The sequence below is a fragment of the Pseudochaenichthys georgianus genome, chromosome 15 (genome assembly GCF_902827115.2).
Source record: "Pseudochaenichthys georgianus chromosome 15, fPseGeo1.2, whole genome shotgun sequence".
Classification (NCBI taxonomy): Eukaryota; Metazoa; Chordata; class Actinopteri; order Perciformes; family Channichthyidae; genus Pseudochaenichthys; species Pseudochaenichthys georgianus.
Genome location: NC_047517.1, coordinates 2,372,687 through 2,393,914, shown reverse-complemented (window position 1 = coordinate 2,393,914; position 21,228 = coordinate 2,372,687). Strand labels below are relative to the sequence as shown.

Sequence of the window (21,228 nt, the reverse complement as noted above, 5' to 3'; positions counted from 1 at the left end):
TTAAAGGAAAATTCCCTGAGATAAGGAATAATGGTGAGAGAGGATTAGAGGTAGGTCTAAGCCGTAGGAACTTGATCATGGCCTTATAAGGGCAGAACTGGGAGTCGATGCGGGAGGCGATGACGGAGCAGGCGCCGCCGCATTTGGAGTGTTTAAAGATATAAACTAAAGTGGCTAGCGTGAAAGGATATGTCAGAAAGCTGACGTCTCGATTGGAATCGAAAGTAAGGCAAATGTCAGCCTTATGAACGGAGGTACCGTGGGACTTGCCCTTCACATGTACGGGAGTCCGCTCAATGGAAATGCGATGTCAAGTTCCGATGTCAAGTTCCTGTCAGCGGCTAGACATATGTTACCAGTGTTTACCAGTGTTGCCAGGGGCATGATAACATCCTCCACTGGAGGTTGGGTGGTGCTGCTGTGAATAAGGCCGACTATGGGTGCCGATGGGCGGACGGTAAAGCACCGCAAAGTAGACCCCCTTTAAGTGTAGCCAGGGGCACGAGCAAAATCCTCCATGGAGGTTGGGTGTTGCTGCTGTGAATAAGGCCGACTATGGGTGCCGATGGGCGGACGGTAAAGCACCGCAAAGTAGACCCCCTTTAAGTGTAGCCAGGGGCACGAGCAAAATCCTCCATGGAGGTTGGGTGTTGCTGCTGTGAATAAGGCCGACTATGGGTGCCGATGGGCGGACGGTAAAGCACCGCAAAGTAGACCCCCTTTAAGTGTAGCCAGGGGCACGAGCAAAATCCTCCATGGAGGTTGGGTGTTGCTGCTGTGAATAAGGCCGACTATGGGTGCCGATGGGCGGACGGTAAAGCACCGCAAAGTAGACCCCCTTTAAGTGTAGCCAGGGTCACCCTGCATGCGTCGTCAAATGTGATTGAAATGGACAGATTCCTGTACATTTCAATCACTTTTAATGGGAGTCGTCAGTATATGGAGCTTAACCCATAATTCCCGGACGTTCCAGGCCGAATTTGGAAGCTCATATGCGGCCTGCCATGCGCCTCCACCCGTGGAAAGCAAAAAAAAGTAAAGAAAACGGTCAATTATATGTTAAAATAATCAAAAATGAAGTTTTGAAAATTCTCGAAAAAGTGCCAACGGGGGAGGGGGTCAAGTCTTCGGCGCTTCGGAACGAAGCCCCGGAGACTTTTGCACTCCCCCGTTGCAATTTACAACGGAGAGGGGAAACGAGAGCTCCCCTCCTCCGTCCAAAAAATTCATTCATCTTTTCCAAGCTACGATCTGCACGAAATCGGAAACCCGGTTTTTGAGAGCACTTAGAAAAAAACGAGCTATTTTCACATGATGGGGAAATCATGGAGGAATGTATCCGCCTCATGAGCACTTTGGATCGGATGAAATTGTTGCCTGGAGGACCCCCAATCATGGTTCTCACAAAACTTTAAGTTTTCAAACTGGTGTCTGGAGGAATGCAAGGGGAGTTGTCAGGGGACTCTACCCGCCTCAAGAGGCACTATTTTGGGATACATTTTATCCATTTTCACCCCTTTTTATGGTTCTTCCAAAAAGTTAACTTAGACTTTTTCCGACTCTGGAGAAAGGTAGGGGGAGTTGTCAGGGGACTCTACCTGCCTTTTGGAACACTATTTTCGGATACAATTTATCCATTTTTACCCTTTTCTCTGGTTCTTCCAAAAGTTGACTTAAACTTTTTCCCACCCTGGAGAAAGGTATGGGGAGTTGTCAGGGGACTCTACCTGCCTTTTGGAACACTATTTTCGGATACAATTTATCCATTTTCACCCTTTTCTCTGGTTCTTCCAAAAGTTGACTTGTAACTTTTTCCCACCCTGGAGAAAGGTATGGGGAGTTGTCAGGGGACTCTACCTGCCTTTTGGAACACTATTTTCGGATACAATTTATCCATTTTCACCCTTTTCTCTGGTTCTTCCAAAAGTTGACTTGTACTTTTTCCCACCCTGGAGAAAGGTATGGGGAGTTGTCAGGGGACTCTACCCGCCTTATGGAACACTATTTTGGGGTACTTTTTACCCATTTTACCCCTTTTTTCTGGTTCTCTGGTGGTGGCGGCCTCGCCCTGGCCGTCCACCCTCTGGGTACCTGACTCCCCTGCCTCCTCCGGGGGGCAGTTGAGAGGGGTTCAATGCCTCCCCGGAGGATACTGTTATCCCGGCAACCCGCCAGCAGATGAAAAGACCCACCCCTCCGCCTCTCCACCTCTTCTGAGGTACGAGGGAACCGCGCGGGGGTCTGCTGGAGGCTACTGCCGGGTGCTCCGTCCTGCGCCTCACCGGGACCCTGACTCCAGCGCGGTGTGGCGGCCTCGCCCTGGCCGTCCACCGTGCGCCCTCTGGGTCGTACCAGAAACTGTCGGGTATCCTTTGGGAGAATCAGACTCTGGAGGAACGTGAGGGGAGATTACAGGGATCTCTGCCCGCCTAACGAGTGCCTAAATGGGACACCGCACCATGATGCAAATGAAAACAAACACTGATTTGAAAATAAGCTGAGTGCGTCTTTCGTGAGTCTTTTCACGCTTCCTTCTTTTTTACCCACGATTCTGGTGACATTTCCCGGTACCGAAATGCTCAAGAATACAGGTCGGATGGCGGTCCGTTGTCCGATCTGCAATAGCTCCTACCGTGCCCTGAGCAAGCACCTACAGAGGAACCATGGTGTGCGTAACTTGGATGAAAGAAAAATTCTGCTGTTGTTGGCCAACGGACGGACCAACATTAGGCTCCATCCCTGTACCATTCTGGGATGCGAGTACCACGGCACAAGGCTGGATCGCCACTTGGCCAGAGACCATGTTGAGCTGGCCCGGGAGGAACTACATGTGGTTCAAAATCAAATGAAAATGACAGTGGCCAAGAAGGAGCTTTATGAACTCCGAATGACAAACCCCACCATAGAAATGATTACCGCTTGGGCTGTTGACACGGTGGCAGACGACGATATACTGTCACAACCTCCACCCTTGTCCCCGGTGAATGAATGTGACAACCCGGACTGCAAAGAATGGAGGCTGGAGGCTAACGCAGTGAGGGCTCAGCGGGACATATATGCTGCTGAGGTGAAATCCCTGCGCTGCAAGTTGCAGCAGAGGATAAAGGACAAGCGACAGAGGATGGATCAGCGGGCCGGGGACATGCCCGCGTTCGATGGGGAGGAACGAGAGCGGGTCATTCTGAAGAAACGCCCCCGACCAGAGTCGACACCAACGAGGCTGTCCAAGTCGAAAGGTCCCTCCTGCAGCAAGTCTCCCATTCCTGCCTGCAGCACGTCTCCCATTCCCGCCTGCAGCACGTCTCCCATTCCCGCCTGCAGCAAGTCCCCCACTGGCTCTCACACCCATTCATCCAGCTCCTCAGAGCCTGCATCCATCCATACCGAGGCCTCGTCAACCTCCCCTCCCATAAATTCCCCCTGGTTCCGGGGCAGGGGCCGGGGAAATATAATGCGGGACATAACATTCCCACGGATCATGGGTAAGTGTTTTGGCTATGTGACACATGCAGTTTCTGTAACACATCATGTGTTGTCATTAAAGTACTGTTTATATTTCACAGAGGAGTATCTGCAAGGATACCGGGAGCATTATGCAGGTATCGACCCACCAGTGAGGCTCCAGGAAAACACAGTCTCCAAACTAAGCAGAGTGAAGTCGTTCCTCAGTTTCATGGCACACGGTTTCAATCGCCTGTCTGACTGGCTCTTTTTGAGGGATCTCAAGAGGATACGCGGGTGGTCCCGGAGCCTGATGAAGTCAAGCCTTCAGGTCACGACCTCCGACTTCTACATCAAGAATATATCACACTTTCTCAAGTACATGGCCGACACACCGTGCAAGGGGAGCAGGCTCAGCCAAACCGACATGATTTTAATCAAACGGGAAGTAGTTGCCATCCTGAAGTCCCTGAAGAGAAAAGTACTTATCCACCAGATGCAAGTGAAGCGTGACAAGATGGAAGGTCTGCCGAGCCACAACGACCTAATGACATGCTTGACTTCGACCACCACTCGCATCCCTCAGCTCCTGGATGTGATGGCCAGCAATCCGACTACCGCGACCCGGACACTGCTCTATGGGTATATGACTCTTCATTGGAGCTGCATTTATGGCCACCGTCCGGGGGTCTACTCCAACATGACCAACGCCGAGGTCCGAAAGGCGGATACAACTGGCACTGCCTTCGGCTACCTGGTTCATGTGAGTGCTATTAATCAATGTATTTATTCTGGCAGTTATATGCATGATTGACATTGTATTGACACTCTCTATCTCTGTCATAACAGGTAAGTAACCACAAGACGGCCAACGCGTTCGGGGAGGCGCAGCTGTACCTCACCGTAGAAGAATTTGGATGGATGAAGAGGTGGCTGGAAATTAAGGGTACGCTGACCTGCACCCAGAGCCGTTACTTTCTGTACACAGAGGGGAAGAACCCGTTCAGGAAGCTTGCCTACTCCCTGAGGTTGGCATGGGCTGATGTGGGGCTCCGCAGTCCCATTAACTTCACCGACCTCCGCACAGTCCACGCCGATAATGCGAAGAGGTTTCAAGACAAAGGCAACCGCCAAAGAGTGAGTGATTTCATGTGTCACAACACTGCAACTGCGGACAAATTTTACGCGAATAATCCTTCTTTGAAGGAGGCTGCGGACATTCGGTTGCTCTTCACACAGTCACTGCAAGCAGCGGCGGCGGCATCGACAGCAGCAGCAGCGGGAAATGAAGACACTTTTGCGGGTATTGACATCGACAGTGACAGCTCTGGAGAGGAGCACAGCCCGGCTCCCTACCAAGACTCCCTACCAAGACATGTCCCGAAGAGGGACCAGTCACTGGCCGAACACAACCCCTCAGACATGGGTGAAGAGAGGGTGCCATACTCTGCCCCAACTTCACCCACTGTTGCCAGTGATCAACTTGTAAATATGCAGTGTGTTGTTGTAATCAGTCCCCTTGTAAATACGTTATATCCTGTTTGAATGTATTTATTACTGTCAATATTACTGTAAATAAAGTTTGTTAAAATTACTAAGTCTTCTGTTTTTAAATCCCACTATGGGTTTTCTTCCTTTAAGATCCCCAGGGGCACGATATTCTGGTTCTGGTGGTAGCATGTAGGTGTTTAGTCCGAGTGAGGAGTGCTCAAGTGTGGGATGATTTGTAAGGTAGAAGAGGGTAAAAAAAGTTAAAGTGTGAACCTCCAGCAGGGCAGGTGGTGCTGTGAAGAAGGCCGACTATGGGTGCCGATGGGCGGACGGCAAAGCACCGCAAAGTAGACCCCCTTTAAGTGTAGCCAGGGGCACGAGCAAAATCCTCCATGGAGGTTGGGTGCTGCTGCTGTGAAGAAGGCCGACTATGGGTGCCGATGGGCGGACGGCAAAGCACCGCAAAGTAGACCCCCTTTAAGTGTAGCCAGGGGCACGAGCAAAATCCTCCATGGAGGTTGGGTGCTGCTGCTGTGAAGAAGGCCGACTATGGGTGCCGATGGGCGGACGGCAAAGCACCGCAAAGTAGACCCCCTTTAAGTGTAGCCAGGGGCACGAGCAAAATCCTCCATGGAGGTTGGGTGCTGCTGCTGTGAAGAAGGCCGACTATGGGTGCCGATGGGCGGACGGCAAAGCACCGCAAAGTAGACCCCCTTTAAGTGTAGCCAGGGGCACGAGCAAAATCCTCCATGGAGGTTGGGTGCTGCTGCTGTGAAGAAGGCCGACTATGGGTGCCGATGGGCGGACGGCAAAGCACCGCAAAGTAGACCCCCTTTAAGTGTAGCCAGGGGCACGAGATTCTTGAGGGTGTGATCATCTTGGTTTAGTCCGTGGGGGAGTGCTTAAGTTCGGGGGCCCGGGGACCCAAGGTGCTCGAGGTTCTGGAGGTACATGGGAGGGATCCTGGAGCTCCTCAGTCCGTGTTTTGGGGGTCTTGGAGCGGCCCCGAAGAGGTGCCTTTGTCGGTGTACCTAATGGGTAAGAAAGCCAGTCTACACAGGTCGTGAAATGTGATTGAAATGTACAGAGTGCTGTACATTTCAATCACTTTGAATGGGAGTCGTGAGGTGTGGATGAAATGGCCATATCTCCCTTAAATTCACAGCAAAGTTACCCATCTTTCACACACTAATTCATGGGTAACAGAGCCATGTGCACCATGCATTTAAAGTAATGTTAGCCAGCTTTCAGACACTAATTCGTGGGTAATAAAGGCCTGTACATCTCCCTGTTTGAAAGGGCCATATCTCCCTTAAATTCACAGCAAAGTTACCCATCTTTCACACACTAATTCATGGGTAACAGAGCCATGTGCACCATGCATTTAAAGTAATGTTAGCCAGCTTTCAGACACTAATTCGTGGGGAAGAAAGTCACCCTGGTCGGGTCGTGAAATGTGATTGAAATGTACAGAGTGCTGTACATTTCAATCACTTTGAATGGGAGTCGTGAGGTGTGGATGAAATGGCCATATCTCCCTTAAATTCACATCAAACTCACCCATCTTTCACACACTAATTCATGGGTAACAGAGCCATGTGCACCATGCATTTAAAGTAATGTTAGCCAGCTTTCAGACACTAATTCGTGGGGAAGAAAGTCACCCTGGTCGGGTCGGGAAATGTGATTGAAATGTACAGGAATCTGTACATTTCAATCACTTTTAATGGGAGTCGTGAGGTGTGGATGAAATGGCCATATCTCCCTTAAATTCACATCAAACTCACCCATCTTTCACACACTAATTCATGGGTAACAGAGCCATGTGCACCATGCATTTAAAGTAATGTTAGCCAGCTTTCAGACACTAATTCGTGGGGAAGAAAGTCACCCTGGTCGGGTCGGGAAATGTGATTGAAATGTACAGAGTGCTGTACATTTCAATCACTTTGAATGGGAGTCGTGAGGTGTGGATGAAATGGCCATATCTCCCTTAAATTCACAGCAACGTTACCCATCTTTCACACACTAATTCATGGGTAACAGAGCCATGTGCACCATGCATTTAAAGTAATGTTAGCCAGCTTTCAGACACTAATTCGTGGGGAAGAAAGTCACCCTGGTCGGGTCGTGAAATGTGATTGAAATGTACAGATTCCTGTACATTTCAATCACTTTGAATGGGAGTCGTGAGGTGTGGATGAAATGGCCATATCTCCCTTAAATTCACAGCAAAGTTACCCATCTTTCACACACTAATTCATGGGTAACAGAGCCATGTGCACCATGCATTTAAAGTAATGTTAGCCAGCTTTCAGACACTAATTCGTGGGGAAGAAAGTCACCCTGGTCGGGTCGTGAAATGTGATTGAAATGTACAGAGTACTGTACATTTCAATCACTTTGAATGGGAGTCGTGAGGTGTGGATGAAATGGCCATATCTCCCTTAAATTCATAGCAAAGTTACCCATCTTTCACACACGAATTCATGGGTAACAGAGCCATGTGCACCATGCATTTAAAGTAATGTTAGCCAGCTTTCAGACACTAATTCGTGGGGAAGAAAGTCACCCTGGTCGGGTCGTGAAATGTGATTGAAATGTACAGAGTGCTGTACATTTCAATCACTTTGAATGGGAGTCGTGAGGTGTGGATGAAATGGCCATATCTCCCTTAAATTCACATCAAACTCACCCATCTTTCACACACTAATTCATGGGTAATAAAGCCATGTGCACCATGTATTTAAAGTAATGTTAGCCAGCTTTCAGACACTAATTCGTGGGTAATAAAGGCCTGTACATCTCCCTGTTTGAAAGGGCCATATCTCCCTTAAATTCACAGCAAAGTTACCCATCTTTCACACACTATTTCATGGGTAATAAAGCCATGTGCACACTGTATTTAAAGGGCTGCAGGAACACTTTACCCGCCTTGTAAACACCTTCTCCTGGGTAAAACAATCCATGTATTTCCGCCTGCTTTCCATCAGCACCCGCCAGTCATTTCAAACGGTTTCAAATCGTTTTTTCACTTTTAAAAACAGCTTTCTGCCCTGTAAATGATTTCTAATCATTATTACCGTCATGGAGGAGCTGCAGGGACACTTTACCCGCCTTTTAAACACCTTTTCCTGGGTAAACAATCAATTTATTTCCGCCTGCTTTCCATCAGCACCCGCCAGTCATTTCAAACGGTTTCAAATCGTTTTTTCACTTTTAAAAACAGCTTTCTGCCCTGTAAATGATTTCTAATCATTATTACCGTCATGGAGGAGCTGCAGGGACACTTTACCCGCCTTTTAAACACCTTTTCCTGGGTAAACAATCAATTTATTTCCGCCTGCTTTCCATCAGCACCCGCCAGTCATTTCAAACGGTTTCAAATCGTTTTTTCACTTTTAAAAAGAGCTTTCTGCCCAGGCAATTATATCTAATCATTATTACCGTCATGGAGGAGCTGCAGGAACACTTTACCCGCCTTCTAAACACTTATTCCTGGCTAAAACAATCAATGTATTTCCGCCAGGGTCACATCCTGCTGCTGCTGCTGCGGCGGCTGCTGCTGCTGCTGCGGCTGCTGCTGCTGCTGCTCTCCCTCCCTAAATTCACATCAAACTCACCCAGCTTTCACACACTATTTCATGGGTAATAAAGCCATGTGCACACTGTATTTAAAGTAATGTTAGCCAGCTTTCAGACACTAATTCCTGGGGAAGAAAGTCACCCTGGACGGGTCATCAAATGTGATTGAAATGGACAGATTCCTGTACATTTCAATCACTTTTAATGGGAGTCGTGAGGTGTGGATGAAATGGCCATATCTTCCTTAAATTCACATCAAACTCACCCAGCTTCCACACACTATTTCATGGGTAATAAAGCCATGTGCACACTGTATTTAAAGTAATGTTAGCCAGCTTTCAGACACTAATTCCTGGGGAAGAAAGTCACCCTGGACGGGTCATCAAATGTGATTGAAATGGACAGATTCCTGTACATTTCAATCACTTTTAATGGGAGTCGGTGTGGATGGCCTGTTGAATCCGATTTTGAGCACTCTTTTCCCCGCATAAACTAGTTTAAATCACCGTTAAACACTTATTCTGTTGATGTCTATATAACCGACTTCCCGCTATGCATTAAGTCGGTTATATGGACCCTGTACACTAGGCATACCGCGGCTGGTAGTAAATGTCCAACCATTGTACCCTCTGGTCCCTAGGGTATGTAAGGGAAGCTGTGGTAAATTCGCCTGGTCTGAGAAAGGCATACAAATCTAGGAGAAATAGAGCATCGAGTAGTGCATCGATATAAGGGGAGAATAACCCACTTCTAAGTTTGGAGAGCATGAGGCGTAAAGTGGAGAGTGTAATAGGGCGTCTCCGGTCTAAGACGGGGGAAAAGTTTTAATGAGACCTTTGAGGATGAGTTTGACTGACTGGTTTGCGAACAGGCTGGGAAAGCCGAGATCGGAACGCGAACGTTAAACTGAACTCCTGCTAAGAGGCCCCGGATGTATTGGGGTTTGAGGTGGTGATCAGTGGCGCAGTAGCACATGAAGGCACACACGGTGGAGATGAGAACAGGTTTAAGTGTGATGCCTACTGAAAAGCAAAATGTCGCAAACGTTCTCCAAGTGAATCATATGTTTTGAGGGTGGACGCGCTAAGCCCTTCCTCATAGACCTGCTGTTTCGAGGTGCCTTTCTAGGGGGCTTCTATTTAAGAGAGAGAGAGGAGATGCAGGGGAGGAATCCTGACGGGTTGAGTGCTGGCTCCTGGGCAGAGGTTCCGGAACGTCTTGTGGGCTGACTGCGGTAATCTATGGATGAAATGAAAGATTAACATGTGGATTAAACAATCTGCCGGAATCACTGCCGGGCTTACTGTACGTCATAAGATGCTGACCCGAAGGTCGACGGCCGGAATCAGCGCCGGACTTACGAGAACACTACTACTAAACAACGGCCGGAATCGCTGCCGGGCTTACTGTTCTCTGTTGGGCTTACTGTACATCATAAGATGCTTGACCCGAGAGCCACCGGCCGGAATCAAGCCGGGCTTACGTACTACCACTAAACAACGGCCGGAATCACTGCCGGGCTTACTGTACATCATAGGATGCTGACTCGGAAGTCGACGGCCGGAATCAGCGCCGGGCTTACGTGAACACTACCACTAAACCTTGCCGACACGATGGTCGATGACCTGCGATGCAGGGTTAAACATGCACAGATGAACACTACCACTAAATGTATAAATACCAGGAAAGAGAGATCTTGGATGGCCGTCTGGTTGTTGTAGGGATGAGGAATAATTACCTTGATTGCGGCAGGGTTGCTGCACCTATCCTGGACGAAGCCCTGAAATGCTATTAAGACACCACCACCAGTTATATGCATGTTTACCATAGGTAAACAGAGATCTAGGATTGCCGGCACGAGTCGATGTCCGGGGGAAGAGGGAGATGTAGACAATGTAATGCAGCTGTTAGCTTGAGTACAATGAGACATGAATGTTATACCCTGGCTTATCGTAAGCCATGTGAGCATGAACCAATATAAATGAGACAATATGCGCAGCATAAAATGATGTATGCTTAGTGAACACTGAAACATGACCCATGATATGGGACTAGCTTAATTAGCAGTTTAATTACGCCACGGTGAGACATAGATGCACTTGATTGGGTGATTAGACTGTCTTCTATCATATTACGTGAACTTCTCTTTCTCCCTGAAGAAACTCCCCAAAAACCCCACGGATGGGCAGCATCCGTGAATAAAAACGAAGACTCATTGAGTGTCTGAGTGAGTAGATACGGCCGCTGCTAATGTGTGGCGTTAATGCGGGTGGGGGGGGGGGGGGGGGGGGGTTGAAAGATTATTTTCCATGTGGTTCCTGGCGCGAGGTACTGGCAAAGCTGCGGTTGCGCCTGGGGCATACAGACCTCGGATGAGCATCCTTGCAGGACTGCAGATGTGGAGGAATGTACGATATGGGTGGTAGCAGACGTTTTCGTTAAAGTTATGATAAATCTCTCGTCTTGCCTATGCTGCACCTGACGGCTTTGACTATTATTCCCGGAAAACAGCCCAACAAAATAAAATACTCAGTTACCTCTAATCATTAACCCATGTTTGTATAATTTAGTGAACTCTGTGTGTTGCTGCTAGCATACATGACACCTAACGTGAAAACGTTACTCGTGGATGGGGCTACAGAGCTGCTAGACCAGGGGTGGGCAATTATTTTTCCCAGGGGGCCAAATGAGCAACTGAAAATATTTTGGAGGGCCGGGCCAAAAAGCCGAACTCAATTATGCATAATATACATTTTATTTCTATATACAAAGCAGTACATGGCATTGTTTTGACCGCTGGTAAGAGTGTATGTTATTATTTGGCAATTAAAAGGTGAGGTTAGCTTTCAAAAATATCATTTATTCAAATAGAATTTCCAAAATGATAAACATTTTCAGTCACATTAATAACAAAGGGCATTTTGAGTTTCATATACTATTGAAACAAGGATTTTCTTAGCTTTCTAAAGACATCACATCATCTTTGTAGCCAAAATAAACGAGACATATCACTGAACTGTGTAACTGTGTAAAGAAAAGTGTCCCAGTTTTGTAGCCTTTTTGACTTTACATGCCTATATTAAACATTTAATGTTTTCAGAACTGCGCAAAAAAAAAAAAAAGATCACGTGTCCCATTTCACTTGTTATATTTCCACATTTGAGTGTTCTTCAGTTCTTTTTTTTCATTCAGTGTGAGAAATCCAGTCTCTGTTGAGCTATAACAAGTCCATCAAAGTCAGGGGAGAGGATCTGTACCTGGATTTGGTAAACGTCATGACTGAGAATGTCTGTTCACATGTGTAGGTAGATCCAAAGAGAACCAACATGTTTCTCCTCATGTTTGGAAAGTTCTCCTCCTTGAGAGCAGAGTAGAACTCTAGCAGTGATGCTGACTTAAAGTGCTCTTTCAGTAGTGAATCAGACTGCAGGTCAATGAGTTCAAGCTGAACATCAGTGGGTGCACTATCAACACTGCAGGTAAAGGGAGAGGAAACCAGCTGCATTTCATCCTCAACCTTTTTGAAATCTTGAAAACGCCTTGAAAATTCATCATGCAGTGCTCTTAACATGGATGAGTACCTGTGCCGGTGATCAGCTGATGGTTTGACTTCTTTCAGGGTTTTCATGTGTTCCAGATTGTTGCTGTCTAGTTGCCTTGAAATTAATTGCAACGTTGTCATGAAGGCTTTCACATGGCGATGCATTTCATGAGCAAAAAGGCCCTTGCCCTGCAGTTGTGTGTTCAGTGCATTCATCATTGCAGTCACATCAACAGCAAATGTTAAATCTGCCATCCAGTCCTTATCAGACAGCTCTGGGATGGTTTTGCCTTTCATCTCACAAAACTCTTTTATCTCTGATTTCAGAACCCAAAACCTTTTTAGCACTTTGCCCAGGCTGAGCCATCTGACAGCTGTGTGGTACCTGACATCCCCATGTTCGCTCTCTTGCTCCTCCAATAGTGAAACAAACTGCCTGTGATTTAATGCTCGCGCTCTGATGAAAGTAACTGTTGTAGTAACAACATCAACCACATGGCTAAGTGTTAGCACTGACTTGCACAATGCTTGCTGATGAATAATACAATGTATAAACACCAATTTCTGCTCTGCGTTGAGTTCACTCACTTTATCTTGCATTATTTTCAAAAGCCCAACATGTTTCCCTGTCAAATTCGGACATCGTTGACGTTTACCTCGGTGAACAGATCACTCCCCGTTGTGGTTCCTTTCATTGGCCGCATTGCTGCCAGCTCCTCCGTAAGCTTGAAGTCGTGCGTTATCCCCCGGAGAAATATGAGCAGCTGGGCTGTGTCACTGACGTCACAGCTCTAAAGCCAAAGAAAAAAAGTCGAAGCTTCCCACTTCACTTTGCAGCTGAAACTCCAGATTCTCTGCGATGTCCTCCACCCTTCTCGTCACGGTGCGGCGGGATAACGGGATGTTTTCAAACGCTTCTTTTTTCTCTGGGCATAGCAGTGCTGCAGACTCGACCATGCACTCTTTCACAAACTCCCCCTCCGAGAATGGCTTACTGTTCTGGGCGATTTTGTGGGCTATCACAAAGCTGGTTTTGGTCGCTGCATCTCTGTCTGCATGCAGCTTTGTAAAACAGCCTTGTTTTTTTTCTAGCTTTGCTAGTAAATCCGTTGATGTCCGCGCTCGTTCGGCATCAGTCAAGTTTTTGTATTTCGCGGCATGTTTCGTCTCGTAATGCCGTTTCAAATTGTACTCTTTAAACACGGCGACATGCTCCCCACAAACCAAACACACAGGTTTACCCTTGACTTCAGTAAAGAAAAAATTAGTAGTCCATATTTGTTTGAAAGTTCTGCTTTCGGCATCCACTTTCCTCTTTTTGGCATGAGCCGACATTTTCGCATTTCTCAGGGGTGACAAGGAAGGTAGACACGCATTTCACGTGCACAGTTGACGTGCACAATTGCGTGCACTGTGAGAATAAATGGGCTTCAAAATAAAAGCAATGCGGTTTTAGTCCACCCATAAGATAATTAGAAAATATGTTTTATTTTCTAATTATCATGTAATCTTTCGCGGGCCGGTCAGAATCATCCCGTGGGCCGTATTTGGCCCGCAGGCCATACAATGCCCAGGTCTGTGCTAGACAGTCGAAAACGGTGCATTCCTTTGTCTGAATGTGCTGCACTTTTGATAAATATTTAGACAAAAGCTAAACTCTTATTGCACTTTGGCAACGAGCATTCTCCACGTCGAGACGGGTAAAGTTTAACCACACCTCGGAGCGCGTTCTCTCCGCCACCTCCGCAGAGTGCTCCGCTGCATGGAGCAGCTGCGTGTGTGTAAACTGCCCCGCCCCCTCGCACGCAGACCAGGGAGATAGATCTCGTCTGAGCGAAAATACATCATAGACGCATTTGTTGTCTTTTGCATATTAGAAATGAGTTGGCGCCATTCATTTCAGGTAACGCTGTGTAAAGCTTGAAACTGCGTTAGTTACTGAGCATTCTAATGGGTAGTAATTACCCGACTGCATTAGTAATGCAAGTAATACGTTACTGAAACTCCATACTGTAACACGTTACACCCAACACTGCCTGGAACTCACCTTACCCTGAACTAAAGGAAGCAATGCATCGTATTGAACTTCCTGTCGGCTCCCAGACCGTAGTCGAGGAAAGGGGGGGGGGGGGGGTGACTCTCTGTCGTCTCCCAGGGCAGAAGCAACACGCTTCGGGTTCAATAACCCATTTTATCGGAAAGACTGGAGAGAGGCGAGCTCTTCTTGGGAGGTCGTTGCATTTATTTAGCTCTTCTGTTTCGTAAGATCACAGAAATTCCTTCTTCTGCTGCCTTGTTTACTTCTAGAAAACATGAATCCCGCTCGCTCTACCATACCATGCCCAGCACACCTGCACGCGCCACACCCCTCTCTTAAAGGGGTAGTGATCTCGCTCTGCATGCCCCGAATGTCATGACAATATAACGAAACATCTCGTGAATTTGCTGCAACTGCCTCTTGCCAGCGCTACCCTGACGCCTGTTTTAGAGGTGAGGCGCAGGAGGAAGTAGCTCCAATGGGATGTAGCTTGAGCCCGCCTGCCTGCAGGAGGGGTTGTGGTTGAAGCCAGATGGGTAAAGCTTCGCATGCGATGAGGACCCGTTCCGCGTGAAGCCGGAAGCGCCGCATTTGAGCGGCCATGAAGCAAGTGATACCCTCTTGAGAGACTGAAGGCGTACGTCAATTGTTTGGGTGAAGTAGCCCGTTTCCATTAAGCTGGAGGAACTTCCGTGGAGCCCGATTTCCTTGTCTTTTCCTCCCGAGTCCAGGTTTGCGGGGCGGCCGGCTGGAACCGCTAGCCGACTGGGGAATGCCGCCTGTAGCTTAATCCGCCAGACTGCGGAGCTGATGAATAATGCCTGGAGCTGGGACGAAGCCCTGCTGCTGCTTGCGCGTTGACACCTGGAAGACAGCTGATAGGAAAGGGGAGAGCATATATAGAGGGATTAACAGGTGCGATGATTAGGCTTGTAAATGGAGGGGCGTGATAGGTTTAGCTGAGGAGAGGCGCTCCCTGTCATTTAGATGCAGGGAGCAAGTATTGCCATGACGAGCAATACGGAGTGTTAGGTCTTCCTGTCTGAACCTGCGCTAAGCTTCATTATATCTTTAGATAATTTATTTCGTAGATTCTTTGGGCCGAGTACAATAACTTTTGTCCGTGTTTAACATCAAAAAGTTTAAAGTCATCCATATTTTTAAATCCTTGACGCAGTCTTGCATTTTATTTAGATGATTAATTTCATCAGGCTTGATTGATAAAATATAGTTGAATATCATCCGCATAACAATGAAAATGTACAGAATGATTCCTTAAAATATTGCCTAACGGAAGCATATATAATGTGAACAAAATAGGTCCGAGCACTGAGCCCTGTGGCACTCCATGGCTAACTTCATCGTTGACATACACAAACTGAGAACGTTTAGATAGAAAGGACCTAAAGCAGTTCCCTGTATGCCAACTAAGTGCTCTAGTCTTTGCAATAGGTGACCCGCTCTATCGAAATCAGTCGGAAGTCACAACGGCTAATTTCAAAATAAACGTGGATTTATGTAAAAAACTATTTTTTCAGGGTTCGGGTGTTTTGTTTGATTTTAAACAAACAAAGTCTTGGCTTTCAGAATATGAAACTTTTATTTCCAAAATCACACGATAAATACATTTTTGAAGCTTGTAAAGGGACGAAGACAGGCACCTCTCACTCGCACTCTGCTCTTCCAGCAGCGCCGCCCCCCCTCCCTCCGGCTGAAATTATGAATGTAAGAGTATAGTAATCATAGATAACACGGCAGGGTCCGTTACAGTTTGTTTTCATCTGATTGCAATTAAAAAGAGTCTTGGCTTTCAGAATATTAAACTTGTTTCGGCAAATTCAGATGATAAATACAACTTTGAAGCTTGTAACGGCATAATTACAAGCAGAGAACGGAGTAACTTAACGTCACAGCAGGCATAACAACAGCCGGTGTTTCTCGTGAGTGTTTTCCCCGGGAAACAAACACAATACACACAAACGCAAAATTACACAAACACACACACACACACGTATACACACACACACTCGCGAGCTTCCCCTCCAAACGAAAATATCTTCCCTCCGTAGTATTTTGATCATTTGCTCCACTAATAATCAATCAGATCGATGGATTCCAGAGAGGAGGAAACTTTAAAGGCCTTTTTCTCAAAATGAGGACTCGGTGACAGTCATTATATAATGTGACATATTTTGCTAGGACTCTCCTCTTTCCAGCAGTGTATACAACTCAAAATGTGTCTTCGGGTCAATGCGACTGATTTCGATGGAGCAGGTCACATAGGATATCATGGTCGATAGTATCAAATACAGCACTGAGATCGAGCAAGACAAGAATAGAGACAAGTCCCTAGTCTGAGGCTATTAGAAGGTCATTTGTGACTGTTAAACCCTGAGCCTGTTTTTCAGATTTCAGGCTCGAAAATGACATTCCCAGAACAAATGACCATATCTTCCCTTCTAAAAGGGTTAAATTAATAATATTTTTTATCAAAGTAATAATAAACCTGTGCGTTGGATGTAGAGGAGTCAGAATAAATATAGATGTTTTTTATTTTAAAGAAAATTCAGATTGAACATGGTAAAAAACTGTAAATTATAGTGTCCGTCCAAAAAATATGTTGTACTTATAGTGAAAACTAACCTTGGATGATGGGTTAGGAGACTAAAAGCTTTAGGAATCCAAAGTACAACATATAATAAGTACCCTGTATCAAGATTGATGCAAAACAAGTGCTATTTGACCTTTCTAGACAGATTTAGCAAACAAAAACCTCTTCTGGGGCCATTTGGGTGGATTTTCCAACCCAGTCTCACAAAAAAACGTATAATAGCTACGTTGGTCCACAACGTAGGACGTAGTAGTTCTACGAAAACGCCTCTGAAATCGTAAGATGCCTACGTTTTTTTTCACCATTCATTCCAATGGCTGGCTTCTATGTCACGTGATCTTCAAATTTCTCTCTGCAGAAAAAGAAACATGGCCGACCTCCGTTTTATTCTTGGTGTAAAATGCCTATTTTAAGGTTAGTTAGGTCATTAAAATGCGTTTTGATGTCATTTCATGCGAGAAATATGAGTTGTTATTTAAGATTATGTGTGTAGTGGGTGTACATGATCTTTAGTTTGCTAGTTATTACCAAGATTACTTCAGGAAATCGTGTCCATTCAACGTTTGCAATGTTACCAAGGTGGTTGCTAGGGACGCTGCTATCAGTGTATGCTCTGAAATTGTAATATTATAACGTCTTTGCCCTCATTTATTTATATTGCTGTTAGCGCACAACTCGAACGTAGCAGTTTAACAAAAATGCCTCAGGAAATTGTGTACATTTAACGTATTTTAAGTGTGGCCCGAGCGAGACCTTACGTGTATTGTTAGTGTTAGCATCTGGTGCTAGCTAGCTACGCTAACAGATAACGGATAAGGAACTGTACATCCATGTTCGTAATGCGCAGGTATTTGTTGTGTACTTAATGGCAACGCTACAGGCCTGGCATTTCCTGTGAACCCGGAAGTCATAATAGTGTAATATTCCACAATAGGAGTCGAAAACAGGCCTCAAGTTCTTAGGTTTAATAGCTACTTTGGTAGCATACAGGTTCAGAGGTCACAGGTTACAGGTCGCAGGTTTAACGTCACACAACAGGGTCAACGTCACACACTCTCCAGCCCTCCCCCCTCTGCTCCCCCCCAACCACAGGCCCGCACATCTATGCGGCCAGCATTACTGTGCAGCTCTGTGATTGGCAGAGAGACGGGCAGCGTCTATCGGTAGAAAACGGACCTTTGGAGTGCAAAGTGTGTGTTTATATATATATATATATATATATATATATATATATATATAACAGTATCATTAAATAATGCTGTGTGTGTATAAATGAATGAATACATCTGTGTATATTTATGAATAAATACATGTGTGAGTACATATAAGTGTGTGTATATGAATAAATGTATATATAAAATAGTATCATTAAATAAATATATATATTATATATATAAAATAGTATCATTAAATAATGCTGTCAGATAAATGAAGTAGCCTACACAGTAATAGTCAAGGTTATATTCAATATTCTGCACTTACACCAGCTGATAAGATATTTAAAACGTCTTTTGTTTGTCCTGAAAACGACATTTGAGAATACACACAGGCTAGTTATAGATGATAAAACACCAGTAGTACAATCTCAGGACTCTTCGATATGCCTTTGATTACAGTATCGTTTACTTTTGTCACTACCCGATCCGTCCCCCTGCCCGATCGGTACTGCGCATGTGCGAGATGGTCCGCCATATTGGACAACTCCGGACGGCAACTCACGATGGACACTTGACACAGTGGCTTTTAGCAAAGCTCAAAAATAAAACGAGAGAGATGAGTTATTGTTATTACAACGTGACTTCACTATTATTTAACAACTCTTTGTATTGGGTTATTTTATTTGGGGTTAAGTACATTGTCAGAATAAGTGAGGAATGAATTTAACTTCTGTTAGACAGCCATATGCCATACATTTGTGCATACATTCACAGTAAATATGTATTCAGTATGATAGCTGTCTAACAGAAGTTAAATTCGATTCAAGTACATTGTCTCCCATTAATTAAATAATAAAGGGCACGTTAGCCCATCCCATGCAGTTTAAACATGGTATTTGCTTCTTCTTTTTTCTGCAACTGTTTGATGATGTTCCTTTAATAAAAAAAATACTATTTACCCATTTCAAGTTGTTTATTTATATATTTTGTTGATGTCCATCAAGTGGTTTTAAATTATTATTTCATTTTTATTTGAAGAAGAAATTATACAAGTATGAAAATGAAAAAACAATTTTACAATAAAAACAAAAGGCTTTGAGGTTTTTCAGTTGAATAACATAATTTTTTATTACAAAGTAACATTCAGCAAGTATATACAATAACGGTAGCAAAGGAAGGCATATAACCCAAAAAAACAATCAAAACAGATAAAATAGGGTCAAGCAGCACAACGGTTTTGACAACACGTGCAATTATCAGTCCTGCTGTTCCTCTGTTGTGGTATTGTCCTTCTCCACCCACTGTAGGGGCCACTTCTTCCCACTGTAATACATTGTAAAGATATCAGCCATGAACATAATTCAAAATATGGCAATATATGTTACTTAATTAGTTATTGGTACATTTGCAGTGCAATTTAAAATACTACATACCACGTGGAACAAGGTTCCCACTCCACCAATTGCATTTGCTTCCCCTAAAAAATTATCGAAAATATTTGTACCATTTCAAGCAAAAAGATGTAAGTTATGTTGCATTCAAATCCCAAAAGTGTGTATGTAGCATGCTTTAGATGTACATTATATTAACTGACACAGTGACCTCTATTTATGACGAACAAACCTTTTGCCTTTTGGTTTTTACTACAGTCTTCACTGGGTAGTACTGCTCTCCTCCCACGATCTTATGGCTGCATTCTGAAAGAGCAAAATAATGTATACTCGTTTTTTGACCTTATAGATGTTAATGTTACTTTTGCACAATTTGATCTGTAATTTATAAAATCACTTTCAGTTTGCTTTTATTCTCATAAATTATATTTCCACAATTATTTGAACATGTCAACTGTTTATATAAAACTGCAAAAACTTTACACAAAAGGACAATCATAACATATATTGTTTAAAATATATATATATTTGACTGTGGTGAGTCGTTCGTCCACCACCGTGAAACAAATAATGATTTTTAAAAAAAAATTGTTTCTTTATTGATAAATAGTTGTAAAACAAAAATGCCCTCAAAAGTATTTGTTTAGAAAAGACAACAGTTGACATTTTTAACACTTCTCTATACAGAGAAAATATACTAGAGCTAGTGTCTTTACTGTCTAATCCCAATTATAATTGAAGCTAAATAACCTTCAAAGTGTTGGGGGTTCTTCTTCTTGAGCTTCTTCCTTGGAGACACGTCTGTTGAGATGAAAGAAAAGCTTTTGTGAAGAGCTGTTATTATACTGTACACTTGATGTTACTGTTTAAAATATATCATTTAGTTTAAAACAGCACTGTTCATTTGGCTAATTGTCAAGACTTACCAGAAATGTTTCTTATTTTTAATATTCATATCATAACAGCAGTAAAAAGTCATCAATAATTCATTTCACCTGGCTCCAAAACAGCTAGTGTGCTACGCATGCTTGGCACCCCGATTTAAAGAGATACCGCTCATCGTTTTGCTTATTGTTGTTGGTGTAGATGGCACTTAAGGGTTTATTTTTAACCTTTAGTAATGTTCACTTAGTTGTACAACTCCTTAGAAGTAGCTTCACTGTTATCATCAGGGTTAGGAAGTTACTAGAGAAAGATATATATATAGGAACTAGTCATTTGTAACCTGTTACCTTTTAAAAGTGTCCAACACTGGTCATCATCTAACATCAACATGTTTAGAGCGCAGAGAAAATCTTGTTTCGCCCAAAATATAATAATAATATAATAGAGATTGAAGCTGAATATTTGCTTGGATAAAACATGTTGTGAAATTTTTTCTTGACTTCTGGGCTTTACAACACTGGAGTTAAAAGTGAATGGTTGAAACGAGTCAAAAAACGATACTACGCGGCCAACAGTGGAATTTTATTGTTTTAAAAGTATAATACTAATAATATTAGTGAAGCATCATTCTTATCTGATATTATGCAAAATAAACAAAAAAAGATATAAAAGCTGCATAGTATTCATATGATTTAGTATTGAAGTATCAACATTAAGAATGGGGTTTCAAAGCTTTCCTCTATTCTGTACAGGCCTAGTTATATTTTTAACCCCGCAGGGTTGCAGCTGAAAGACTAAGACTAGAACTGCCATAAAAGCCATGCTTTCTCAAATGGGGATATATCAATTATTTTATATTTATTTATTTAAATATATTAACATATCATATATCAACTTACATGTTACCAACACATTAAATTATCCAAATACACAAATGTTATTAGGTTATATCTACTTGTGCCCTTCATAGAGCAGTCCTATTAATTTAAACATTCACACAGTAAGGTTTTTTTTGTCAGCAGCAACTGTGCTGCTTTTAGTCTGGATTATGAGTTTAAATTCTTCATATTAACAATATTACAGTCTGA

General features: G+C 44.1%; 2 protein-coding genes and 1 long non-coding RNA gene across 3 annotated transcripts; 1 reads left to right on the top strand and 2 right to left on the bottom strand.

Moving 5' to 3' along the window:
- The first annotated feature begins 2,326 nt into the window (after nucleotides 1–2,326).
- LOC139435208 (uncharacterized) lies at nucleotides 2,327–5,000 on the top strand. The gene is made up of 3 exons (XM_071205668.1): nucleotides 2,327–3,482; nucleotides 3,564–4,204; nucleotides 4,291–5,000. Exons 1-3 carry the CDS (start codon nucleotides 2,576–2,578, stop codon nucleotides 4,984–4,986), a joined length of 2,244 nt encoding a protein of 747 aa, XP_071061769.1. The 5' UTR covers nucleotides 2,327–2,575; the 3' UTR covers nucleotides 4,987–5,000.
- A 4,322-nt stretch (nucleotides 5,001–9,322) lies between these two features.
- On the bottom strand, nucleotides 9,323–13,015 carry LOC139435276 (general transcription factor II-I repeat domain-containing protein 2B-like). Its single transcript, XM_071205717.1, has 4 exons — nucleotides 12,889–13,015; nucleotides 12,099–12,714; nucleotides 11,775–11,990; nucleotides 9,323–9,389 (listed from the first exon to the last, which is right to left on the bottom strand). Exons 1-4 carry the CDS (start codon nucleotides 13,013–13,015, stop codon nucleotides 9,323–9,325), a joined length of 1,026 nt encoding a protein of 341 aa, XP_071061818.1.
- A 6,073-nt stretch (nucleotides 13,016–19,088) lies between these two features.
- Nucleotides 19,089–20,057, bottom strand: LOC139435231 (uncharacterized). The gene is made up of 3 exons (XR_011644515.1): nucleotides 20,006–20,057; nucleotides 19,488–19,561; nucleotides 19,089–19,187 (listed from the first exon to the last, which is right to left on the bottom strand). It is a non-coding gene; the product is annotated as an uncharacterized lncRNA (long non-coding RNA).
- Nucleotides 20,058–21,228: the final 1,171 nt, after the last annotated feature.

Excerpts from the sequence above, each read along its gene's own strand:
- LOC139435208 (XM_071205668.1), top strand. The coding sequence starts at position 2,576 with ATGCTCAAGAATACAGGTCGGATGGCGGTCCGTTGTCCGATCTGCAAT. Across the intron at positions 3,483-3,563 it reads AACATTCCCACGGATCATGG|AGGAGTATCTGCAAGGATAC; the intron begins GTAAGTGTTTTG and ends TATATTTCACAG. Across the intron at positions 4,205-4,290 it reads CCTTCGGCTACCTGGTTCAT|GTAAGTAACCACAAGACGGC; the intron begins GTGAGTGCTATT and ends CTGTCATAACAG.
- LOC139435276 (XM_071205717.1), bottom strand. The coding sequence starts at position 13,015 with ATGGTCGAGTCTGCAGCACTGCTATGCCCAGAGAAAAAAGAAGCGTTT. Across the intron at positions 12,715-12,888 it reads TCTGGAGTTTCAGCTGCAAA|GTAAACGTCAACGATGTCCG; the intron begins GTGAAGTGGGAA and ends CTGTTCACCGAG. Across the intron at positions 11,991-12,098 it reads TCAGCTGATCACCGGCACAG|TGTTGATAGTGCACCCACTG; the intron begins GTACTCATCCAT and ends CTTTACCTGCAG.